Source organism: Rhincodon typus, chromosome 10 (assembly GCF_021869965.1).
Source record: "Rhincodon typus isolate 14 chromosome 10, sRhiTyp1.1, whole genome shotgun sequence".
Lineage (NCBI taxonomy): Eukaryota > Metazoa > Chordata > Chondrichthyes > Orectolobiformes > Rhincodontidae > Rhincodon > Rhincodon typus.
In genome coordinates this window covers 13582580-13609866 of record NC_063341.1, presented here as the reverse complement: position 1 = coordinate 13609866, position 27287 = coordinate 13582580, and the positions used below count along the sequence as shown (strand labels likewise).

The 27287-nt window shown below is 41.0% G+C and overlaps 2 protein-coding genes across 3 annotated transcripts in view; both read left to right on the top strand.

The window, feature by feature from the left end:
* plpp6 (phospholipid phosphatase 6) overlaps positions 1 to 27287 on the top strand; it is a 143758-nt gene that overhangs the window by 60716 nt on the left and 55755 nt on the right. The window lies entirely within an intron of this gene.
* Positions 1 to 27287, top strand: part of LOC109917356 (flavin-containing monooxygenase 5-like) — a 42965-nt gene that overhangs the window by 746 nt on the left and 14932 nt on the right. The window contains exons 1-6 of one of the 2 annotated variants that reach the window (XM_048601842.1): positions 13221 to 13328; positions 14547 to 14724; positions 14915 to 15103; positions 17900 to 18065; positions 23095 to 23237; positions 26590 to 26777. In XM_048601842.1, the coding sequence (XP_048457799.1) occupies positions 14978 to 15103; positions 17900 to 18065; positions 23095 to 23237; positions 26590 to 26777 (623 nt within the window). In that variant the 5' untranslated portion in view covers positions 13221 to 13328; positions 14547 to 14724; positions 14915 to 14977. Of the gene's footprint in view, positions 1 to 13190; positions 13329 to 14546; positions 14725 to 14914; positions 15104 to 17899; positions 18066 to 23094; positions 23238 to 26589; positions 26778 to 27287 lie in introns of those variants that run through there. The other variant, XM_048601841.1, reaches the window with a different exon arrangement.

Sequence of the window (27287 nt, the reverse complement as noted above, 5' to 3'; positions counted from 1 at the left end):
AACGTCAGCTTTCCTGCTCCTCTGATGCTGCTTGGCCTGCTGTGTTCGTCCAGCTCTACACCTTGTTATATCGGAGAATGAGAGACCCAGGTTAGCCCCAACCTTGGCTCCAAGAAATTGTACTCCCTTAAGGCGTCTCTCTTTTTGACAAGCAAATTTAATGCCCTAAAACTATAAGTCAACTGCCAACGATCAAAGTTTTTGTACGCGACGTGTGTTTTCTCGCTTTCAGACCAATTATCTCAGTTAAGCACTGGCATTAGCAAGCTGTTCTTAGTTTTACAAGTAGAGGCTATTTGTGATCACACAGTCACCCCAGATATTTAAAACGTGACATTTCGTGCACTCATCTCTTGCAAAGATTAGATTTCAGATCAAGATAAAACAATGCAATTACAATTTATCTTTGCTTTTGTGGCAGGTCTGACCTTCCTGAAATGAGTTGATACTTTAGTTGAAGTGAACGTTTTGTGAATCAGAGGAGCTTCAGTAAGCTGTGAGGCTTCTTGTAGTTGAATTTCCAGGAGATTGACTCTCAGGTGAACTCAGATTTGGGACAGGTTAGGGTGTGCCTTTCTCCCATGTTATTATCTTGGTTGCTTGGATGCCTTGCAGTGGGGGCGGGGTTTGGGGGGTTTGTTCATGGATTTTTGTGGGACTCTTCTTGCTGTTTTAAGAAAAGGCTGTCTTATCATGTGACCTCTTCCAAGTCCAAAGTCTTTCGACAAATAAGTTGGATGTTTGGATTGATTAGATAAACTTTCTTGTGGATTTCACACCTTGAAGATTTAAGGTAGTCAGCGCCTTTGTATTTGAAAGACCCACTCAATTGATAATACATTTATTTGTGAGTTGCAGGGAAGGGTATTGAGTTAACATCTGCCTGGGATCTTCCTTCCGGACTAACATTGTATACAACAATCTGAAATTGTAACCTCTACCTTCATTCTGTTTTTCTTATCTTTGTTTTCTTTAGTTTCTTGTTTCCTTTATTTCTTTTTTTTTCACTTTAAATTGCCAGCTATGCATGACACCTCCTTGAGAAACATCTTTTGTTTATTTGTCCTTTTACCACTCTCTTTGGCCACGCACCTTAAATCACTTAGGGTATTTAATCTCCTGTGCCTGCACCCCAACACCAACTTCCCCTTTTGTTCTTTTCTGACCCTCTCTCCTTGCACTTTCTCAAAGCATTCCTCACATTTTACAGAATTTTATATTTAGATTTCTAGCATCTGCAGTATTTTGCTTCAGTCTAGCTTTGGCCACTGCTGACGAAGGGTCATGGAGCTGAAATGTTACCTCTTTCTCTGTCTCCACTGATGCTGCTATCAGACCTTACGAGTTTTTTCCGCAACTTCTCCCTTTATTCCCACTCCCCTATCCAAGCTGTTCCAAAACAGTTACAACAACTGGTATCTCCCCAGCAACGTGGAAAATTGCCCAAGTACGTCCTGTACACAAAAAGCAGGATAAATCCAATCTGGCCAATTACCGCCCCATCAGTCTACTCTCAATCATCAGTAAAGTGATTGAAGGCATCATCAACAGTGCCATCCAGCAGCATCTGCTCAGCAATAACGTGCTCCCAGTGATACCCAGTTTGGGTTCCGCCAGGCCACTGAGCTCCTGATTTCATTACAGCCTTGGTTCAAACATGGACAAAAGAGCTGAATTCCAGAGGTGAGGTGAGAGTGACAGCCCTTGACATCAAGACTGCATCAACTGAGTGTGGCTTCAAGGAGCCCTAGCAAAACTGGAATCAGTGGGTATCAGGGCAGACTGTCCAGTGGTTGGAGTCATACCTGACACATAGGAAGATGATCGTGGTTGTTGGAGATCAATCATCTCAGCTCCAGGACATCTCTGCAGGAGTTCCTCAGGGTAGTGTCCTTGGCCCAACCATCTTCAGCTGCTTCATCAATGACCTTCCCTCCATCATAAGGTCAGAAGTGGGGATGTTCGCCGATGATTGCACAACGTTCAGCATCATTCGTGATTCCTCAGATACTGAAGCAGCCCGTGTTCAAATGCAACAAGATCTGGACTATATCCAGGCTCGGGCTGACAAGTGGCTAGTGACATTTCTGCCACACAAATGCCAGGCTATGACCATCACCAATAAGAGACAATCTAACCACCACCTCTTGACATTCAATGGTATTACCATCACTGAATCTCTCGCTATCAACATCCTGGGGGTTATCATTTACCAGAAACTCAACTGGATTCACCACATAAACACAGTGGCAACAAGAGCAGGTCAGAAGCTGGGAATACCATGGCGAGTAACTCACCCCCTGACTCCTCAAAGCCTGTCCACCATCTACAAGGCACAAGTCAGGAGTGTAATGGAATACTCCCCACTTACCTGGATGGATGCAGCCCCAACAACACTCAAGAAGCTTGACACTATCCAGGACAAAGCAGCCGGCTTGATTGGCACTATATCCACAAGCATCCACTCTTACACCACTGACACTCAATAGCAGAAGCATATACTATCTACAAGATGCCCTGCAGAAATTCACCAAAGATCCTCAGACAGCAACTACCAAATCTACGACCACTTCCATCCAGAAGGACAAGGGCAGCAGACATTTGGAAACACCACCACCTCCAAGTTCTCCTGCAAGACAGTCACCATCCTGACTTGGAAATATATTGCTGTTCCTTCACTGTCACTGGGTTAAAATCCTGGAATTCCCTCACTGATGGCATTGTGGGTCAACCTACAGCTGGTGACCTGCAGCGGTTCAAGAAGGCAGCTTACCACCACCTTCTCAAGGGCAACTAGGGATGGGCAAGAAATGATGGCCAGCTAGTGACGCCCACATCCCACAAATGAATAAAAGAAATTTCGGATTCTATGTATTAAAACTTATTGTCTAAAGCCACTCAGGCCTGAATCTGAGCGCTAGTTACTATTGCTGGATTGATAACATTTTGCTGTAAGTGTGACTATAGAGAGCTCAACTAACATGCTCCAAACAAGCAAATTGCACTTGTGTAAAATACTATTCATTGTCCCAAACGTTTCAATGTGCTTCAATGTTAATGAATTATTTGTGAAGTGTAATCACTGTTGTAATGTTGGGAAAGCTAGAAGCCATTTTCTGAACAGCAAACAACAGTAAGAACAGTGACCAGGTTATCTGTTTTACTGATGTTTGCTGGTATTAACTCTGTAAATGCTTCTTACTATTCACCATTCAAATTAGAATTTTTATATTTATTTGCACTTTGCATTTTACATCCCCAGGTCTCTTTCTTTCTGCACCTGACCTTAAAATTAACATTACACTACCTGTCTTCATTTATCCTTCCAAACTGTATGAATGCACACTCCCCTGCGTTACACTCCATCTGTCTGTTTCATCAGTCAATGTATTCCTGGAACCTGTGACTATCTTTGTTTATTATACTTCGAAGCTCACATTGCTCACCACTTCCTACGGTTAAAAACTGACAAGAGCTCTACTCTTCTCTTTGAATTCTGTGTAAATTCAGGTTGGATAAAATTCTGGTTAAATCACTGATTACAAAAAACCTTCTGGTCCTTCTTGATTCATTTTTCATATACAGTTTTAAGGGTAGAAAATATATCTTAACTCATTGATACTTACCTACTATTTGAAGCAACAAATGGCAGTATTTGCTGAACTTACAGCCAGATTAATTGTGGCTCCAGTCTCCTGTTCAGTCATTAAGTGGCTAAGTTGCAAGTTTCAATCAAGATAAAAATGAAAAGGCAAACACACAGTTTGGACTTCGTTCGATGAATTTCGAAGAGATAACAGTGATCATATGTTAGCAGTCAGCAAGTTTACCCTTACTGCAGAATTGTTGTACTGGCATGAAAATGGACTTCACTGGTCATTTTTAAAAAATCCTTCTGTCTGTGTGGGAGTTGCTGACATGGCAGATTGATTGCATTGTAATTACATTGAAAATGTAGTGGAACAGGGGTTTGTAAGTCAAATTATAGACATTCTCAACATTCCTTCAGTTTTGAAGGAAAATAACAAATAAAAGTCTGGTTAGAAAAGAATATGAAGGCCTAAGATTTATTTTCTTCAGGATAGGGTCAAGGATTCTCGACCACAGAAAATATTGATTAATTTTTGGATTAATACATTTCATGGTTAGAATAAGTCTGGGAAATAGCTTATTTTATTTTCCAGCAGCAATTGCTCAATTTCTTGAAAAACTGCCCTCCCTTTCTTTCAGAAACAAATTTTCTTAATATTTTAAGTTATTTTGAAAATCATTTTGGAATATAAGAACAGGCATGGGCTATTTATGCCTGACCCATTACATTCAATACAATCGTGATGGATTTTGAAGTGGATAAGAAGTTCCAATCTGCCCTGACTGACTACAACCAAATGAAGAATTTTTGTCTGCCGTATTACTAATCTAAGTTATTTTCTTGTTCAACGTCTCTTAAGGTGCTAAGATCAACTTTATGCGTAGACAATGCCCAATTTTGCAATGTATGTTCATCATGGAACATATACGGGTTGCCTCTACATGTATATGTGGTGCAATTTGTTGGCAATTGGAAAAATATTTGGAGAGGAAAACACTACACGACTATGCAGAAAGAGCAGGGGAGTTATGCTAGTTGATGATATATATATTCATTATTTAAGTAGTACCAGCTACACCACAACTTCCCAAAGTGGGGATGAGGACTCAAAGGTGTCAGGAGCACAACAGCCATCAAACAGCTGTATCCTGCTTCCTTTCATTCTCTCAGAAGAAATTACTTCTATACCTGGGATCAGCTCATTGAACCTTCCCTGGACTTCTTCCAGTGCCTTAGATAAGAGGAACACAACTTTTCACAATATTCCAGTTCTGATCCAACTAGTGCCTTGTATAGTTTTCTGCAGGACTTCTCTTTTTATACTGCATTCCCTCTGAAATAAAAGCCAAAGCTCACAACTTCAGTCAGAAAATGTGCTGTCAGGGGGTCAAGTAGCAGAATGGCTAGCAAATTGGCTACAAAACAGAAATGGAATGAAGGCTATCTATTCAGACTGACAAAAGATGGGAAATCCTTCACTGTCACTAGGCCAAAACCTTGGAAGATCCCTTCCGAACGCTGATGAATGAATAATTAAAATAATCGGGCTTGGCAAGTGATGGTTAGGATCACTGTTGCTCACTGCTTAGATTAGTAATTGGAGATTTTGTGAATAACACCAGATTGTGGGCATGGTCAATAATGTGGAAGATTGCAACAAAACACAAGAAGACATTTTATCTACAGAATGTGGGGGGAGTTGACAAATTATGGTGCTGACACCGTGCGACTCCTTGCAAGCTCCCTACAGCAGATCTAACTCTAACATTTCTTATAACCATTCAACATTTTTAAACTTAAATTCAAAGTTTTTTTTCACTCGCTGATCTGTATCTCCTTGTTATTATGATCTGCCTGTACTGCTCATAAACAAAGCTTTGCACTGTACTTAGGTACATGTGACAATAAATAAATCAAATCAAATCAAGTTGAGAGGCAATGTCTTTTGAAAGGAAGAATATGGAGGTTGTGTCCTTCTTGTTCCTGTCCCTTATTAAGAGTTAGTTTTCCAAAAAATGTAAGTTACAGGCACACAAATGACTAAAAGAGGTTAATAAGACCATTTTTTAAAAAAAAAAGCGCTGCACATTCGTAGAGTGATAAAAGTAAAAAAAACAAAAATTACATTATCTTAAATAGACCAAAAATTTAAAGCACTGTGCACAATTCTGAACACCAAGTTATAGAAAAGATGTAGACACACAGGAGAAATTACACGAACAATTTGCAAGGCTAATGCCACAAGTTATATCTATCAGGGAAAACTGAATAGATTCATTCTTATTTTGCAAGAAAATGGAAGTTGAAGAGGTGGGAGTGACCTGATGAATATATTTGTGAAAGGGCAGCAGCTTTTAAGGGAAAGCAGAATCAACAGATGAGACAAGAAAAGAATAGAATGTAATACTGATGGAGTTGGTTGAGGAGGAATAGGATGACCCTGAAGTGAAGCCATCGACATAGATCAGTTCAACTAAATGGTCTGCTCATGTGCTGTAAATTCTCATGTGATGCTTTGGAATAAAGGAATTTACATTTCAAACCAATCTTGGACTCCCCAAATCTTAACTTCGCCCAGCTTCAGAGTAATTGGAGGTGAGCATATAACGTTTAAAAATCCCAGATAATAGGGAAGTTTTGTTGTTGTTTCTCTGGGTTCTATTAGACGTAGTGCAGTGAGATATACCTTCCACAATGCAAAAATTAGGTGCTGAAACTAATTAAAGGAATTACTGGCACCCTCAGCCCCAGAAGATACCTTCAATGATTCCACATTAGTAATGAGTCTTAAAAGACAAAGTTTCTAACTTGGAAGAAATTATTCATATGTGCATTGCATTCAATGGCAATGCTTTTTCAGTAATGCATGCGGGATCTAGTGTTGATAAAACTCCCTAAATTAATCCAGCACCATTACTCCACACAGTACGTTAATTGTGGCTTTATCAGTTGTCACACATATGCATCGTTACATCTTGAAGTCAATGCCCCTATTAAACTCTGTATTTCCCCCATACATCCCCCTATCAAAAAAGGATATTGTTGGCATTCAAAAGGTACTGTTTGAATGACCTTGAATTGTATGGGGGCAGGGGCTATTCCAGAAGGGTGAGGAAGCAGGTTCAATGGAACTGCGGCTTTATATTGAAATACTTCTATGAAGGCTCGTATCCTGTCATCAAATTACCCTTTATTTGCATGTGCACAGTAGATGACACTGACCCAGCTAGCACATAGCTGGCTGCTAGAGTGAACAGAATTCCTGATACTCCTGTTCTTATTTGTCAGCCAGGGCTCCCTGATTAGACCAGATTAACAGCGCCAGTCAGGGAACTCATATTCTATGAGATCCACAGGCTGACCTCATTCCAATCACTGTTTTCGTTAGAGAGAAGAAGGTTAAGAGGTGACTTGATAGAGACATACAAGATGATCAGAGGATTAGATAGGGTGGACAGTGGGAGCCTTTTTCCTCGGATGGTGATGGCTAGCACGAGGGGACATAGCTTTAAATTGAGGGGTGATAGATATAGGACAGATGTCAGAGGTAGGTTCTTTACTCAGAGAGTAGTAAGGGCGTGGAATGCCCTGCCTGCAAAAATAGTAGACTCGCCAACTTTAAGGACATTTAAATGGTCATTGGATAAACATATGGATGATAATGGAATAGTTTAGGTTAGATGGACTTCAGATTGGTTTCACAGGTCGGCGCAACATCGAGGGCCGAAGGGCCTGTACTGCGCTGTAATGTTCTATGTTCTACATATATGAGGTGGACTTTAAGCATTAATATTTTGCGAAAAGCAATTCAGGGTCAATATTACACATACAGTTGATGCATGTGTTGTCAGTTAGATACAATTAATGACTGTCTTAGAAGTATGGAGGGGTCGCTTGGATTTTATTTTCTCTCAGAGTTAATACTGTGCTAGTGCGTGGCTTGAAGTGATTCATGAGAAGTGAGGAAAGAGCATTGGTTTATATTGCTGTGCTGTACGGGAATTTGGTGATCAGGAAATATGGAGGCCTGGAGTATAACAGGTTGGATTAAAGAGCTCTGGTGTAAATGGCCTGGTGCTGAGAAGGGATGGAGTTCTGAGATATATTGCTTTGCTTCAGATCGAGTGTAATGATAACGGACACTAGAGTTACGGAGTACAGATCTCTGCTATGGAGGGACACTTAATGACTCTGAAGAATAAACTCTGGAATGTAGAAATCTGCTGTAAAAAGAGTTTGATTTCAAGCTAAATGAGCTGATTGTCCTCCGTCGCCGCGCACATTTCTAGGTTGAATTATGTGTAACCCTGCTCTTGTGATTGTTTTCTTTATTTCCCTGTCTGCTCTCTTTCTTCCTCCCCTCCTTTGACTCAATAGACTCCTTACACTTTTGATTGCTACCACATTACACAGAAAGTGGGCTGCAGAATGGTGATTGATTAATAGTGCAACCTGTTGGGACCTTCAAAATGTGGCCTGATGAAATATAAATGGTAGTGTCTCAGGATTCTTGTCACATTCTGTGATTCATGACACAGCAGCAAACATATTTGAACAGTGCAGCTGGTGGTATTTGTACAGCACAGCTGGTGTTACTGGTAATGTATTATTACAAGAGCTCTGAAATATTGCCTTGTGTATGTCTTGTGGAAAGGAACAATTAATGCTTTGGTACCAGTGCCTAATGCTGACTCGTTTCAGTGTTGTTTGTCTTGCTTGGTTTACCCCTTACTGGGATGAATTGCATTGTGCTGCTCACCTGATATGTTGTAGACTTCTATGGCTTTCTTCTTAAGAGAGAAGGAGGAGCCATCACCCTGATCCCACTTTAATACATTATAACATTAACTAAATGTTGCACAATCTGCAGTCAGCTGATACATAAGTAATAGCAGCCCTGATGTACTATTGCAGATATCACTGCCTATTAAACAGATGCGCCCTGAAACAACATTCTCACTAGCCATTATTCGTATTATAACAGGAACAAATTCTATTTACACAGTGCCTTTAAAGCAATAAAGCATCCAAAGCTACTTCACAGGAGCATTATCAAGCTAAATTTGACACCAAGTCACACAAAAAATTGTTTTGGCAATGAACAAAATCTTGATCCAGTTGTAGTCTTTATCGAGTGTATTATCAAAGAAAATCTGAGGGAGCGAGATTAGACAAATCTATGGAGGGGATTCCAGAGTTTAGCACTTAGGTAATTGAAGATGAACTAACTCCAGTATCCCGTCACCAAGTCACCCTTTATTTATACATGCATAGTACATGACACTGACCCAGCTAGCTCAGAGCTGGCTCTGAGAGTGAACAGATCCTCTGACACTCCTGTTTATATCTTTCAGCCAGGGCTCCCTGATTGGACCAGGTTAACACCCCTAATCAGGGAACTCATATTCTTATGAGGTCCACCTGGTTGACCTCATTCCAATCACTACAGAAGGCACAACCAACTGTTAGTGGACCAGTGAGAATATTGGATGCTGAAGATGTCAGAATCACAGATATCTCACAGCTGGAATGATTATGGGGATAAGGACAGGTGCGACATTAGATGGATTTGGAAACAAGGAGGAGAATCTTAAAATTGAGGTACATCTTCGCTGTGAGGCAGTGTAATTCAGAAAACAAAGGGTGGGGGAATGGGTGAAAAGGACTTGGCCTGAGTAAGTACATGGACAGCAGCATTTTGGATGAACTCAAGTTTGCAAAGGGTAGAATGTAGGAGGCTGGCCAGCGGTGCGCTGGAATGGTTAAGTCGAGAAATGATCGGGACAGATGAAGGACAGTTGGGTTGAGGCAAGGATAGTGTTTGGTGATGCTGCGGAGGTGAAAATGGGCAGTCTTAGTGATGGCGTGGTGAGGTCCAACTCAATTTGCAGCCATGTGACATTGACTCTTGTCCAAGTTTGGAAAGCTGTGCAGGAAAATGCACGGTTAGGGAGAAAGACAAGGAAAGTGAAAGGAATTGAGGCCTTTTAAGGCAGCGGTAGCAGGAGAGTGCGAGCCAGCTATTCAAGATGGCGGCACCGGCACAGCACGCCTGTCCAATCCAGGCCTGTTGCATTCTTTCTTTTCCTTCTCTCCCCTTGTCATTTTTTACTTACCTTCTGGAGTTCTGGAGAGAGAGGCGGCAGCACTGATGGCATGGGGGAAGGGTGGGGTGGGGGGGAGCTTGGTAGCGGCTGAGGGCCTGGAGCTGTGTCGGCTGGAAGTCCGAAGCAGGGAAGGGCTTTGGGCCTGAACCCAACGTGGTTAGAGCAGGCCTGAAGTGTTGCTGAGAGAGGACCCCCAGCATCTGCGGTGTCGAAAGCGGGAAGCCGGAGGTTTCCCGGAGAACAGGCCAAAGAGGAGGAGACCGAGCCCTTGCAGGGAGTGTGCTTAAGAAAGGTTGTTGAACCTTTACCTTTATCACTTTATTGTTCCACTTAATGCTAGGAAGAACTGTAATGTTAAGTTTTAAGTTTATTTCTTTATTTTTCTACTTATATTAAGAACAGTGGTAACATTTTACTTTCAATTTTGCTTCTCTATGTTACCACTTGTACCTAAGTTTTGTACCTAGGTACCTTCCTACCTAAGATGGCGCCATGTGTGGTGATGTTGTACACTTTTCACTCCTACTCCTGTACTTCTGTACTTGAGTACACAAGACAATAAAGTTTAAAGCAAATCAAATCAAATCAAATCGAGGTGGTAGGGAACCCCTCTTGGGGTTAAATACGACATCAAGGTTGCAAAAAGCATAGTTCAGTCTCTGTCAGTTACCGGGAAGAGGGATAGAATTGATAGCTAGAGAATTGAGGTGCCAAAATAACCAAAGACAATAACTTTAGTGTCATCCCAATATTTAATTGCAGGGATTTTCTTCTGAATGTGTGCTGACTACTGCAAGTAGACTGATCATTTAGCAACAAGGAAGAGTCAAAAGACATGGTGAATGAGGTAGAACTGGGTGTCATCGATACACATGTGAAAATGAATATCTTTATTTCCATGATGTCACGAAGGGACAGGATGTAACTGAGAACTAGGAGAAGACCCAAGTTGGATCCTTGGAAAACACCACAAAAATTCAGAAGGAAAAGAGAGGCCATTAGCTTTACACTGGCTATAATCAGGTCGATCAGAATGTAACTGAGCAAGTGAATGTCACAAAGGGAATTGTCTTGGTATATTCAAAAATGTACAAATAGGTTTTAATAAGAAATAACTTAAAGAATGCAATGTGTGGGGTGGGGGAGGGAGCACGGTTAAATTATGACAAACTTCTGAAGCTCTTCATTTTCAACCCAAAATTCAATCTCTAATGGTCTCTTTAAATTTGAGGCATTGTGCACTGGCATTGTCACCCAGAGAGAGTATTGGATGCGTCACTGCACTTATTTAAATTTCAGTCCATCTCCTGTTGGCCCACTGTTTGTTGAACCGTGGTGAACACCCTCAAATGTTTTCAATGCAGCGAAATTTCAGAAACATTTTTGTTCAAAACGTTGTGATGACATGTGAAAGGGATAGTTGAAGGATAGAAAGAAGAACGAAAGCAGATGGATGGCTGCTTCGGTTGTGTAGGTATGACTTGTGATGTGGCCTGGGGCCCAATATTGATCCCTTTTCTGTTATCTATCTGCAACAATATCAATTTTTTCACAGCAACAAACAAGTGCAAAATGTGGGCTGTGTTCTGTTGTCTCTAAAGATAATAATCTTGTGCCTTGGATAATAGTTAACAAAACTCATGCCATCAAAACATTTCTAACGGTTTCATTAACAGAATAGCAAAATCAAAGTACAGAAATAATATAGTTGCCCATCCTAGGACAAATAATAATAATAAGACAGCTTTGAAACTGCATTCAGCTCTGTTCTAGCTATCTGTCTGCTATCCTTAAAAAAAAAACCCAAAGACCTGTGGATGCTGGAAATCTGAAAGAAAAGCTGAGATTGCTGGAAAAACTCAGCAGGTCTGGTAGCATCTGTAGAGAGAAGCTGCCAGACCTGCTGTGGTTCTTCAGTAATTTCTGTTTTTGTACCTGTTAATCATTGCTGTGTTGATACTTGCTCTGAATTATTCCACTTAACAGTCTAATCTTGCTTGAGGATAGCCCTTTTCTGCACTTATAGTTTCTATATGATTGTCTGAAAAAACATCTATTTTAATGTCTCTTCTAATTGCGGGCTCAGCTACAGTTTTCCCAGACAAGTGCACTTGTTTTCCTTTCTTATGTCAACACAGTTAAGACACATTGGGGTGATTAGTTTGAACAGATTCATTCTACTTAAGAATGCTCGTCGCCTACATAGTTGAAGCAAATAGTGAACGAGGTAGTTAGACCCACAAGTGTAACCTAAGTTAGAATGCAGGCAGCTGCAGTTTGTATTAAAGGTTGCCTTTTGTTCAAAGGTCCAGTATCTGCCACCTCAGCAGGCCTATATAACAGTGAACTCCTTCCAACATAAACATATTATAACAGTAATACTGATACATAGTATTGTTGAGTAACTCACACTTTTGAGGAGCTCTTTTACATAAAGTTATGTATGCTACGTAACATCCCACACGCAATCTACAAACTGATCTAACCCTATCGCTGTACACTGGCGTCTGTCATTCCATGTAAGTTCTGTTCAGCTCTGCTCACATACATTATGGACTCAACTTTCCACCCTGTTGTACTTTCTTTTTCAGTGCAATTCCCCCAATGTTGGCATAATCTGCGTTCCAATTTTTTTTTGTAACATTTGGCACACCTCTGGTTTCCATGACCTTTTGCATTAGCTGACTCATATTTTCTGGGCTCTGGATCATGACACGGATCAAATTGTGGAGGTACTGATGTGCTGGTCTCCAACAATTGCGTGGGATGTTTGAACTTCTGACAGGCAATTCCTCTGCTTCTCAGGCCCCTCCGAGTTAGACTACAGTTCTAATGTAGTTACCCAAGGTATGTCAGAGAGAAGAAAACCCAGTTTAACTCCTGGTTAACAACACATACTGTCTCCAGCCTACTTTGCAGACCTGGATCAAACTTCCTTCCTCCCCACCACTGCAACCTCAGCACTTGACTTTCCTCCCTGACCAGTCCTCTCAACCACCTGCCAGACCAGCTGACCATTCCCTCAGCTACTTGACTACTCCCTCGACCCAGCTACTGTCCCATGCACCTGGTATTGTGCCCATCTGCCACCTCACCCACTACCCAACTCACCCATCCTATCTCCACCTACCTTGCTACCCATCCCATTCAGTAATTCATCCTTTCCCCCACTTACTAACATTCGCTCTGGCCTTTTAAGTTTACCATTTGATAGATGGTGCTGTCCTGGTGTATCCTGTCTCCCCATGACTCTACTCCAGTCTAAAAGGGCTCTCTGAGGAGTAGTTGCACTCCTTATTTCTGGGGAAGATTTGGAAGGTCTCAGGAGAAATGCAGTTCAGTGTTCAATCTGTGGGATGGGGTAAGGCAGGCCAGCATGGACATAATAAGTTGAATGGTCTTCTCGGCTGCAAGGACTACAACTTTCTTTTGGTGTCTTGATGTATTTTTATCCGATGAAATGTTGAACTATTGGCTGTTTGCTTTGGTAGGTGAAAATGACGAAGCGAGTTGCCATAATTGGGGCTGGTTCTAGTGGCCTAGCCTGTATAAAGTGCTGTCTGGATGAAGACTTGGAGCCTGTCTGCTTTGAGAGGAGCAATGACATTGGAGGGCTGTGGAACTTCCAGGTATGTTCTCGTGTTTTCTGGGGTTTCATTTGGTGCGATTGAAAGTCGCAGTGTTCCAACTTCATTCCTTTCTGTTGTTGCCATTCAATTCAAAGTAGAAGTGACCCCAAATAAAAAGATAATTGTATTTGTATGTACTTAGTCTTACCTTCTCTGCATGTGGCCCACCATGGTGCTTCATTTGACTAAAAGGGAGTAAAGTGCAGGACTTTGTTACACTGTCCCTTGTATATTACAAGGACATAAATCCTGGTTTGGACACTGACCCAAATCTGAAAGTCATTTGATAGAAGTGGATGCTTTCTTACACTGTCAGGCCTTGGCACTGCTTGCTGTGTAGCGCCAATGGGGTGTTGATCAAGGTTTAAATAGTCCTCAAGGGTGCATAAGATTTCCTCAGCTCAACTTGTGCACTCTGCGATCGAGATTTTATTTTGTAATAGTGGTCATTTGCAAAACTTGTGTAAGCAGAGATCCAGTGACTGCACAATACATCCCCTTAGTCTCATCACACATTATGAAGCAGTATTATTTTAGCCATCAAGTATTTCATTAGTACCACCCCCACCATCACATGCAGCAAAAGACAAAATCCTAGGAGTTAAGAAATTGACTGATGAGTTTTTAAGATTTATTTCAAGCATAAGCCAATATAGAATGACAGTTGGTTATATATAACTGGACAGCTATAAAACCAACTGTCAGAAATTTTACAAAAAATTCTGTTACTTCATCTAAAAGTGCTTTACAAAAAATAATTTGGGACATTAGACTAACTGATGTATATTAATGTTTCTGCTCCACACAAGCCTCCTCCCTCTTCAGCTCCCTTTTCTGTCTCTAGCTTCACTTAAATACAGTTTGAATATTCACCCCAGTCACGCTTTGCAGTAGGTGAGTTGCAAATTCTAACCACTCTCTGTGTAAAGGCATTTCTCTTGAAATCCCTTTTGGATTTTCTGGTGGCTAACTTGTCTTTTTGATCTCTAGCTTTGGTGGCCCCCACACATGGGAACATCCTTTCTATGTCTATCCTCTTAAATATCTTGACAACCTCAAAGATGTCTGTACGGTCATCCCCTCAGCATCCCCTTTTCTGCACATGCTCAATATGACCACTACTGCTCAGCAGGAGACTGTAAAGACAATAGGATGCTAAGTTGCAAAGACAATACACTGGAGGAAAAGCTTCTGTATAAACTCTGCTGTGTTCCTCAGAGACTACACCTTGTGGATTCACTGAGAGATAAGTGGATTGAAACATTGCAGGCAGATCAGAGAAGAATTAGGAGGCTGCGGCTTGGTGTTTGAGGTATGGAGAAGTGTACAGAGATGGGGATTTTCACACTTGACAGCAACAATCTCAAATGTGACTTTACTGAGGCATGTAAGGCTGGTAAGTAATGGGTAGGTGGCAAATTGGGAAAATATTTTAAAATTGTGATTAAGACAAAAATTCTCAGATTCAAATTAGTAAGTCAAATTTAGGACTGCCCTTCTCAAAAATAAGCTAAGGAGGGATTTTAGAATGTTAATGTTCATGCAAAAACCTCCTATAAAATTATGTTTTAATCTTTTTTGTTCAGGAAAATATAACAGATGCTAGAGCCAGCATTTATAAATCACTGATCATTAATACCTCCAAGGAGATGATGTGCTACAGTGACTTTCCAATTCCTGATGATTACCCAAACTACATGCATAACTCTCGGATTCTGGAGTACTTCCACCTTTATGCCAAGCATTTCAACCTGCTGAAGTACATACAGTTCAAGGTACGATTTTGATCTGGTTTTGCAAAGTTGCAGCATGTGTCATTTTGAGGCTGATTCTACTTGGGGAACTAAAGGACCTGTTCAATCTTAGAATAGTGCATGGCTCGATCGAAGCATTTGTACACACTTGTTTGGCTGCAGGTGGTCCAAATGTTCTTGCTATCTCCACAGCCTTTGACAAGGTTGACCACACCATCCTCCTTTAACATCTTTCCATTCCATTGTCATGTAACTGGACGGAACCATACTTAACTGGTCCCATTTTTGTCCATCCAATAGTAGCCAGAGTATCATTCCAATGGATTCTCTTCAAGTTTGTAGACCATTGCTGCCAGTGTCCTCAGGGATCTATCCTTGGTCTTCTCCTGTTTATTTTTGTTATCTATGTGCTGATACTGAGCAAGAGCACCTGAAAGCACAGGCTTTAGTACTCACATTACTGCTGAAGCCACTCATCCTTATCTCACCTCCACCTCCATCTCGCTCCATTCCTTATCCGATATCCAGCACTGGAGGAGCAGAAAATTCCTCAAATCCAACCTTAGAAATACCAACCCTCAGTTTGCAATCCCTGCTTTAAAATCTACTCCTCTCATCTGGAAATTGTCTGAAAATAGACTTGACTGTTTTCAAACTTAGTGCTAGATTTGACCCTGAAACAAGCTTCCAATTACATAGTTGTGCTTTCCCTAATGTAAAGTTTCTGTGCGCTATCTATATGTAACACAAGTGAGGTATGTAGGGCTGATTCTTATATATTTTTGGCTAAATCTGAGTTCAATGAGTTTTTTGGATGGTTTTTGCTACGAGGCCTAGCGATTTTTTTTGCTGTATCTTACCAAACTCACTGCATTAATTGCCTACTGTGCCTCTGTGGCATCCCTCAAGTCCGATTCTAGCCCCATCCTACCATGTGCTGTTTCTAGAACAGTCTGCCACTCAGCAGTTACCCACGGAAAGGCCAGCATGCTTAGTGTCTATGCCATCTTTAAAGCCCTGCTGTGCGCACAGATGAGCATTGGCATTCTGAGGCTGCCCTACTCCGTCAAGGACAGAGTCGAAACATGGTGGAGAATGGGGATATAGCAGAGACAGAGATATGGAAATCCTGGTATACTTGGTGGTTTGCAGTGGGGTAGAGGAGAACACTGAGTGTGCTAGGGTTGGAAAAATGGAGGCCATGTGAATAATGCAAGCTCAGATACTGAAAGGATGGAGGGCATGGAGGAATTTGAAGATGTGCACCAGAACATAAAATTATCTGGGAGTGGATGTTTGGTTGAACCTATGACAGTAAATGTCAAAACTCTTTTCAGACATTATCCTTTCAGCTCCCTCTGTAGACAGATGGTAACTGTATCGTTGGGCTTGGTACAGTTTTTTTCTGGAGCTTGAGAGTGCGCAACTCAGGGAAAGGTTTAAACATTTCAAGCTGTCTAGATCCAATGTGATTTTGATTCAAAAATGGATGTTCCAAATATAACACATAGAAATAGTTTTGGTTTCCCTGTTCTAGTTGCCCCAATCTGGTCCATAGCAATATGTGCAGATTCTGGAAAGATGCAAAAAAGGAAGTTGCTAGGTATATTCAGCAACTGATCGATGGGGAAAGAAATACAATTGGTACTTCAGATTGATGACCTTGGAAATGTTCATACTAGTCTGACTTGTCTTGTATACCTGAAAATGGAACTCCAGTACATTCATGTCCCAGTTTTACTGCTCTTTTCAACTGTTTATTTTTCCCTCTACCTGTTCTGCTTTCAGGCATGGGGAAGAGCAAACCATCTTCACCGAATTGCAGTGGATACTTTGAAAATGGGAATAAAGCAAGGTGTTTGCAAATATGGAATGTCCATCAAAGTTCACATTCCTCGATGCTACATAATTCCCAGAGACTGTGACTACTTGTATTCCTGAGTTGCTGATCTTAGCTGGAAAACCAGGGAGTTGCTCAGCAGCCCACACTGCTGTCCCACATCACCACCTTCTGGGAAGAGCCCCAATAGACATTTGTCACTGAAAACAGGGTTGGAGGTGTCACCTGCTTAACAAAGCAAATATAGAGCAGTGAGACACATTAATATTCACTTTGCTGCTGATGGAAAATCATTGAAAATGTTTCAACTTCTCAGTCAGTTGGTGTGTTCATTAGAGAGTTTCATTCAGGAGATGTGGGAATCGATGGCTGGGCCAGTATTTATTGCATTTTCCTAGTTACACTTGAGGAGGTGGTGGTTAGTTGCCTTTTGGAACCACAGCAGTCCATGGGGTAAAGGGACATCCACAGTGCTGTCGGAGAGGGAGTACCAAGATGTTGATCCAACAACACTGAAATGAACGGGGATATATTTCCAAGCCAGGATGGTTTGTGGATTTGAGGGGAACTTGCAGTTAGTGATGTTGTCATGTATCAGCTACCCTTGGAAACAAAATAGGGGAGCAAATGGACTCTGTTTTAAAATGAAATGACTCTTGCTATCTTGTGCATATTTCAGGAAGTTAATCATCCAACTCAAAAGATAGACTGTGTGGATCAAACATAGACGACTGGGCAGTGTCACCAAGTCACTTACAAAGGGAATGAAGCACACCTTGGGAGTATCCAAAGAAAGACAAAGACTGAGAAGATGAAATCTAGAAAATTAACAGCTTGATATTATTCATCTCAAAAAGCCATGTTAAAGTCTCAATTCGATCTGTGCCTTGTTCCAGTCTCAGAGAGTACTATAGGAATCCAAAGGGTACATTTCGCAAGTTTTCCTAAACTATTCTCTCTTCATTCCATTTCTGTAGACTATGGTGTGTAGCATAAGTAAACGAGATGATTTCTCCACGACGGGGCAATGGGATGTTGTGACAAGAGATGCAGAGGACAATTTGGAATCAACTATTTTCGATGCCATTCTGGTCTGTACTGGTCATCATGTCAATGCCCATTTGCCTCTGGATTCTTTTCCTGGTGAGTTGATACTGAGTTTGGTCAGTAAATAAATTGCATGTTGAGAGTAATTAGCATAAAAAAATTAATTTTTTTATATAGCGATTATAGTACATTCCATAACATGTTACAGGTCAACTCAACTTCTATTTACACACCACCTCGCATGCTTTAACCTGACAATTATGTTTTTCTTTGGAGAAATGTGGTCACTGTCGCATGAAGGAAATACAATAGACAATTTGGTCACTGCTAGCTCCCACTATTGGCAATAGGAAAGTGACCAAACTGCAGTGATTGGAACAGCCTGATAGATTTTACAGAATGTGAATTCCCCGATTGAGGTTGTTAATCTGGTCCAATCAGGGAGCCCTGGCTGACAGATATAAACAAGAGTGTCAAGGGTTCTTCTCACTCTCGGAGCCATCTCTGAGCTAGTTGGGCCAGTGTCATGTACTATGCATGTGGAAATAAAGAGTGACTTGGTGACGGGATACTGGCCTCTGTGGAGTTATTTCGTAGACCTTCGATAAGGTGCATCACAACATATAAGTGAAATAAGGACAAAGAATGTGGAGTCATTTGACCAGTTTTAGAATGGACAGTTAGGTGGCTGTAAGACAGGAAGCAGAGAGTAAGAGTAAAGGGTATTTAGAGTGACAGAATGTTGGAAGTGGTATCTTGCAAGAAGCAATGTTAGGAACACAGTCGCTCCCAATTTATATCAATGGTTGAGACATTGGAAACAAAAACACAATTTATTATATAGCAGGTGACAAGTTGGGAGTGGGTGTCATAATGAGGAAGGCTGAAAGAAGAAAAAAAATCTGCAGAAGGACATGTCATTGCAAATGAATTTAAACACTGATAGATGAGAGGTGTTGCATTTTTCTTATACAAAGGTCACCCACCTTATTTGGAAGATAAGGACCTAGATAAGCAAGAGCAACAAAAGAATCTAGGAATGTAAATCAGGGTGAAAGTTGTAACCTGTATTCATTAGGTCATAACAAAAGCAAACTGAGAACAAGAGTTTATTTCTGAGGGTGGACTAGACTAGATCTTGTGAATTTGCAAACAGTCTGTGTTTACCGACATTTGGAGCAATCTGTACAGTTTTGGTCATCATGTTATAAAAAAGAAGATAGACATACTGCAAGGCGTCAAAGCAGATTGGCAAAGCTGAAAGAAGAACTTGGACCTTATATCCATGAGTAAAGGATGAAGAGCCAGGGTCTTTCCTTCCTTGAAATGGAAGAGTGACCTAACAGAGCTCTTCAAAATTATTATCGGATTAGATACTAATGGAGGTGTTCCACTTGTTTGGAAGAACAAAGCTAGAGATCAGTAAATTAGGTAGCTACAAAGAAATCAAACAAGGAATTCAGAAGAAATGTGTTTATCCAGAATGTGCTGTGACAATGTGGAAATCAATGTCATGGGGAGGTGATGGTATGGAGAAATTTAAGAGGAATACACATCCACCCCACATAGTTGCCAGATGATGACCTCTCCAACAAGAGAGAACCTGACCATCACTTCTTTAACATTCAATGGCATTATCGACACTGAATTCCCCACTATCAACATCCTGGGGGTTACCATTGTCCAGAAATAGAACTGGACTGTCCATATAAATTCTGCAGCTACAAGAGCAGGTCAGAGGCTCAGAATACAGCAGCGAGTAATTCACCTCCTGACTCCCCAAAGCCTGGCCTGTCCCAATCTACTGGGCACAAGTCAGGTGTGTGATGGAATACTCCCCATTTGCCTGGATGGGTGCAATTCTAGCAACACTCTAGAACCTGGACACCATCCAGGACCAAGCAGCCCACTTGATTGGCACCACATCCTCAAGCATCCACTCCCTCCACCACCGATGCTCAGTAGCAGCAGTGTGTACTATCTGTGAGATGCACTGCAGAAATTCACCAAAGATCCTCAGATGGCACCTTCCAAACCCACAATCACTTCCGTCCAGAAAGATAAAAGCAGCAAATACGTGGGAGCACAACCAGCTGCAGGTTTCCCTCCAAGCCACGCACCATCCTGATTTGGAAATACACTGTTCTTGCTTCACTTCAACTCCCTCCATAATAGTATTGTGAGGTTATCGATGTCATAGGGACTGCAGAGGTTCAAGCTCACCACCAACTTCTGAAAGACAGGCAATAAATGTTGGCCAACCATTGATGCCCAAATCCCATGAATGAATTTTAAAGAAAGGAAATCAGATTCATGTTGATTATGTTGAATAAGGAAGGCTGAGAGGAAACTTAAATGAAGTAGAAATTACTCAAGGCTACTTAACCTTGGATTACATTTCCCTCATGACTTAGTCACTCTTCGGGATTTTCCAAAAAAAAGGTGTGTCCTTAATTTGCACAGAGAAGGATTCCCTGTGCAAATAGAGGTGGCAAGATAGGCTCATGGAGGGCCAAGCAGAAACTTCCTACCTTGACAGGAGTGAGGGGCTACAGCTGGTAAGTCACTTTAACATGAAGGCATCCTTTTTAAAACTTCACATATTGTACACCCAATGGCTACACCTCCCACGCAGGCAGGGAGGGCCTCCAGTTGGCCTGCATGTTCAGTATTGGAGCACTGGCCCTGAACTGACCTCCCCCTAGACAGCTTCCGTTGGCAGGCCAACACTATCTCCATTCTCAACATGGGCAGGCTGGAAATTTCAGTCCAAGGTTACACACTTTCATCTCCAGGTTTGTGAATACCTGAATAGTAAGAGGAGGGATCTATTTCAGCTCAAATACACACCCATGAATAAAATGCTTGGTGATTTCTTTTTTTTCCATATTTTTGATTGTCAGTAAAATTTCACAGGCATTGATGAGGGAGTTATTTTACCAGGGTCACCTAGAAATTCCCTTCTGCTCTCTGTAACAGATTAGACAATGAATGTGGAATGTCCCACTAGCTCCCATAGTCACAAAGTTAAACTTGCATTTTTAAAGCTGCGTCCAATCACACATTACCCTGGCACTTGGTTGCTTTGTGAACATTGCCCCCTGTGTTTGGGATTTTTTTTCCCTTCTGTAACACAGGTCTTGTAGTTCTTGCTGTGCATGTTCTCAAATGCTCTGTTGTCTCCAGCCAGTATTTGCAGTTGAAGTAAGTGACAGATTTTCAATGGGAGACATTTTTGGTGCTATCTCCATTTATATGAATGAACAATTTGAAATAAACAGAGTTGAATGAAAATTAGCAGATTCATTGCAGAACAATATGGTGCCAGACTTGATTTGATTTGTTGTAGTCACGTGGACCTAAGTACAATGAAAAGCTTTGTTTGCAAGCAATACAGGCAGATCATAGTAAGCAACTTGCTTCTGGGTGAAGGACAGGAAACTGAGAATTACGACGTACGTTTCAAAAATCTGTCCAATTGTAAAATTGGACTTGGAGGTAGTGTAATGGATGTAGCTCATAGATGAATTGTTGTGTAGTGGCATTATTCACTACATTATTCTGGAGATATTATTTTAAATCCTACCCAGGCAGATGGTGAATTTTGAGTTCAATGAAATCTGGAATTAAAACCTAGCCTGATGGTGACTATGTAACCGTTCTCAATTGCCTGCACACACCTTGGAAAGCAGTGAATTCCCGATACTAAATACTAGTTGCATAAAAAATTATCTTCCTCATCTCACCATCTTTTTGTTGTCAATCACCTTAAATCAGTGCCAGTAATCTCAACTCTTTTGCCAATGTTCATGTCTTGACGTCTCATGATTTTGAACATCCCTAATAAAATGTCCTGTCAACCTGTCCTCAATAATGTTGTCAACAAACGATGTTTGTAGTGAGGCAACAGCATTTGTCACTATCCTTAAAGTTTTTTTTTGCCTGTAATCGTCTAACAGTCTCCATGGCATGCTATCACATTTCCTGGCTTCAGTTTGAATCTGGTGCAAAGTTAAGGAAATCTCCAGGTGTACTTCCATCAATGATGTCATCAAGCAAGTTAAGCAGCCAACCATAGTGAAGTATGTTCACAGACAGCAACACAGGAGGGAAATATCATTAAAATCTTCCACTTTAATTATTAAATGATACAGATTCTGGAAAAATGGTTAGGACATGCACATGGGATTAAGGTAGAAGCTATAATCTTCTAAATTGACTTTAATTTTTAAATAAATATGAAAATACAAGGAGGTATTTGACATTTAATCTGCAAAATAACTCTTTCAAAGCTAGTGAGGCTGTTTAAGAGTAATTAAGAGCTTGGTGTGCTGTCAAAAGCCCAATTACATCTATTAAAAAAGATGTAACTTCTTCAAAAAATAACAGAGAGACTATAAGCATAGGAGTAGAAATTCTCATCAGCTCAGTAATTTCTAATTGTTAAGCATTCTTGGGGTGTGTCACAAAAGGGAACTCTTGTGAAGAAATTTCAAATCATTGACAGCAACTTCTGTGTTTCTGCATTTAATTATGCACACAGGGTTCAGAAGTTGTTACGATTTTCAGAATTGTGAACCAGCATATCAAAAATGATTTCTATTAGGGAGGAATATCATAAATTTAATGTTGGTAATTCAGAAGAAAACTAAGAGAAAAATACAGAATAAAACAGGGAAGAGAAGCAAATCCAGAAGATTAGAAGGCAAAAAATGGGGAGTATGAAAAATACTGATGATCAAGACAAGTCTAATAGTAAAATTAGTATAGTAAAGTAGTATAGCAAAAATAGTAAAGGGTTCTGAGGAAGGGTCACCAGACCTGAAATGTTAACTCTGATTTTTTCTTCACAGATGTTGCCAGACCTGCTGAGCTTTTCCAGCAACTTCTGTTTTTGTTCCTAATAGTAAAGATAGCAAGAACTGCAGATTCTGGAGTCAGAGACAACACAGTGTGGAGCTGGAAGAACACAGCAGGTCAGGCAGCATCAGAGGAGCAGGAAAGTTGACATTTTGGGTCGGGACCTTTCTTCAGAAATAGTAAAGCTTTTGAAAGCAGATGGGTTATATTATGATAATTGATTTTTGAGCAAATAACATTCCTTTTCTCTTTCCTGTTTTGCTAGGCATAGAAAAGTTCAAGGGTCAATACATGCACAGTAAGGAATATAAAGGTCCGATGATATTTGAAGGAAAGCGAGTGGTAGTAATTGGAATTGGAAACTCTGGAGGTGACCTTGCAGTTGAAATCAGCCGACATGCTAAACAGGTAAGGGCTAGCACAAAATAAGGTATCCTGCTCTTAGGAATTGTTGAAAATATGGTGGTGAGCAACTGAATTGACTAATTTTAACTGAAATGTTATCTGTCTGTCACGTAGAGCTTCTCCAACCCTGATCTGGTGTAGTCTGCAACAGCAGAACGTCTTCTGTATCTCCCCTTTTGCCACATGGTACAATGCTACATAGTAAACAATGCAATCATAATGTGACAACAAATAATTGTGGACAATTATACAGGAACTGAGACTGGCAATTCAGTGGCTCAAGCCTGTCCATGATCTTGTGAGATTATGGCTGCCATTCTCTTCTGAACCCCATCATTTTGCTGAGGCTCCATATTCTTCTGTTAATCCTCATCTTGCAAAACATTCATCAATTTCCAATGTTAAATTCTTACTATAGCTGTTTTTACTTTTGTGGATGAGTTCTACCAATGACTCCTACCGGTATTTACATGAAAAAAAAGGTTTCCTGAGTTCACTCCTGATTGGCCAGGTTCTAATTTTAGGGTTATGCCCCCTTCCTCTCGGCTCTACCATTACCAGAAAAAAAAAATTCTCTCTCTTTCCCATCAGTTCCTTTCAAAACCTTGAATACCTCAATCAATTCATAAGGCCTGTTTATATAATCTCTTCTCTAACCATCAGATTTAACCTCTTCTGTGTGGGCAAAGGGCTGTAAGGCAATTGGAAATGTGCCCAGCAAAGGACAAATATTCTGTGAACAAGCTGCGGTTCTTTGAAGGTACATGCAGCATTGTGGTGGGGCAATCTTAAAGGGACATGTCCAAACAAGCTTATTTGGTGATCGCAATTCTTCCTTGACCAATATACAATTAGTAAGCAATAGAGCGCACAAGTGCACAGAGTACTCCAGATGTAATCTTACCATTGCAAATTTAATGAGAAACCATTAGATCTAAAACTCTGTAGTTAAAAGTAGAAAGAATGTAATGACCAAAATGGCTGCTGGCTTTGCGTTGTCTTGTGCTCACACCATAAAATGAGGTAGCTACCGTTTATCCAGATTCAGGAAAGTAAGGATTGCTAGGAATTGGTTTGGCTTAGAAATTGTAAAGAAAGTAGGCAAACACTAGAAATCTGAAATAAAAGCACAAGATGACAGAAATGAGGAGCAAGTTTGAACCAGTTCCTACTTCTCTACATCCACTGTTGTAAAAAATTACTCTTTTCTCAATTTGATTACAGCGGTATTTTCAAAAATCCATTTGCCAAGTGTTTGGTATTTCTGACAGTCCACCATCCTGGCAAACTACTATCCCCTCTCTGAACCACTGTCCTCTTCGAAGCCTTGATGCTCCCATATCAAAGCCCACATTTCTTGAAACTGTATGTTTGATTTCCTCCAATCTGGTTTCTGCCCTTTCCACAGTTCCAAAACAGCTCTTTCAAAGTCATAAATGACATCCAATGTGTCTGAGACCAGATAAATAGTCCCACTTTATCCTTCTCAATCTGAATATCTCTTTTTGACATCTTTGGCTATACAATGATTCTTTAATGCCTCTTCACGGTTGTTTAGTTTGGTGCAATGGCGCTCACCTAGTTTGTTTCTAAAGAGAGTTAGGCAGTTATTTGGGAAGGAACAATGTGCAGGGTTAACGGTCAAAAACAGGAGAATGGTATTAAGTCATTGAGTGAGTTTTATTTATTTATTCATTGAATGTGGGTATCAATGGCTAGGCCAGCATTTATTGCCCATCTCTAATTGCCTGGAGAGCAGTTAAGAGTCAACCACATCGCTGGGGGTCTAGAGTCACAAATAGGCCAGACCAGGTAAGAATGGCAGTTTCTTTCCCTAAAGGACATTAGTGAACCAGATGGGTTTTTCCAACAATCGACAATGGATTCACAGTCATCATTAGACTCTTAATTCCAGATATTAATTGGATTCAAATTCCACCATCTTCCATTAACTGAATTTCTAGATGAATAGTCTTGTGATAACACCAGTAGGCCATCACCTCCCCAGATTAGGTACAAATACAAGGGTCTGAGCTGCCTCCTTCTCCATTGTAATAATTCTGTGATTCCATGACCTAGTTGAACAGTTTTTTCCTTTCCCCCTTAATCTGCTGTATCAACTATTACATAGATATATATATTTGTGCACTGGAATAGGAGTTGGCCATTCAGCTGAGAATTTATTGAAAATAAATTTTTGAAAATAAAATGCAGTACTGATATTTACCTGTGCATTTAGATATGAATGTACAAATAAGAAGCAGAAGTAGGCTATTTGACCATTCAAGCCAGCTCTGTCAATCAATAAGATCATGGCTGATCTGTTTGCCTTCCGAATCCCACATTCCCATCTTGCTCCTGATAACCTTTGATTCCCTCGCCTTACAAGAATCTGTCCACCTCTGCATTAACGAAATTCAACAGTTCCACTTCTCCCACCTTTTGTGGCTGAGTGTTCCAAAAGACACACAACCATCTGAGAGAAAAAAAATTGCTGTAATTTCTGACCTAAAAGGACCACTAATTTTAAAACAGTGCTGCCTGCCTCCAGACTGACCCGCAATCATAGAATCTGTACAGTGTGGAAGCAGACCATTTGGCCCATCAAGTTGACAGTGACCTTCCAAAGCACATCCCACTCAGGCCTGCCCCCCCCCCCCCCCCTCCCCCTATCACCCTATCACCCTATCACCCTATCCTCATAACCCTGCATTTCCCATGGCCAATGCACCTACCCTGGCCACAATGGGCAATTTAGCATGGCCAGTCTCCCTAATCTGCACAGCTTTGGACTGTGGGAGGAAACCGGAGCACCTGGGGGAGACCCACACAGACGCAGGGAGAACATGCACACTCCCTGCAGACAGTCACCTGAGGGTGGAATTGAACCCATGTCCCTGGTGCTGTGATGCAGTGGTGCTGACCACTGAGCCACCATGTTGTCCCCACGTAAACATCGTTTCTACATCAACAACAAAAACAGAAGTTGCTGGAAAAGCTCAGCAGGTTTCGGCAGCATCTGTGAAGGAAAAAAACAAGAGTTAACGTTTCAGGTCCGGTGACCCTTCCTCAGAACTCTTTCGGTTCTTATAATTTCTACATCACTTGTTAAGACCTTTCAGGGTCTTATAACCATCACCCCTTGTTTTTCTAAACTTCACTTGAGAACAAACCCAATCTGTCCAACCTGTCATGAGAAGATAATCTGCTCATTTCAGGTTCCCATCTAGTAAGCCTCCCCTGGACCACCACCAACATATTTACATCCTTGCATAAAAAAATGGAGACCAAAGCTGCAAAAACGTGGAGCAAAATTTAAAGCTTGCTGTCTTTATGTTCTTGAAATGTGCTGTAGGTATTCCTCAGTACGAGACGAGGTGCCTGGGTAACAAACCGTGTGGCTAGCAGAGGATTACCGGCTGACATGCTGTTCACCTGTCGCATTTATACCTTTCTTCCGACATCTGTTGCTAGCTGGTTTGCTGAATGGAATGTGAACAGCCGATTCAATCATGCAAACTATGGTCTGCAGCCTAGCCACAGGTTTGTAGAACCCCGGTGATATTCTGTTCCAAGAGTCTGAACATGTTGTGTAATTATCTCTCACTTCATGCTCTAAAACCTACTACTTTGACCAAGCTTGTGGTGACCTATCTTAATGGACCAGATTTTGTGGCCTGTGGTAAATGAATGGCACTTATAGTAAGCTTCATACAATCAGGAAGGATTGATCATGTTCGGAGTTAGGCACAGCCTGAGTGATTATATATTTCTGGGATTTTCGAGCAGTGGGGGGAGTTCAGTGGAGAGGGGAAGATGTGCTTTTTGCTTGCATTTTTGGCTTATAATTTGTAAGACTTTTTTTAAAAAATTAAAGCCCATGATTAGAAGCCCAGCAGAAAACAGAAAGTGAAATTTTGAAGAAAACGCAAATTAAGAACTAAGTCAATAAAATAGAGATGCAAGGCCAGGAGGTTTGTTGTACATGCATGTATGTCACAGAGTCATACAGCATAGAAACAGGCCCCTTGGTCCACGATGTCTATACTGACC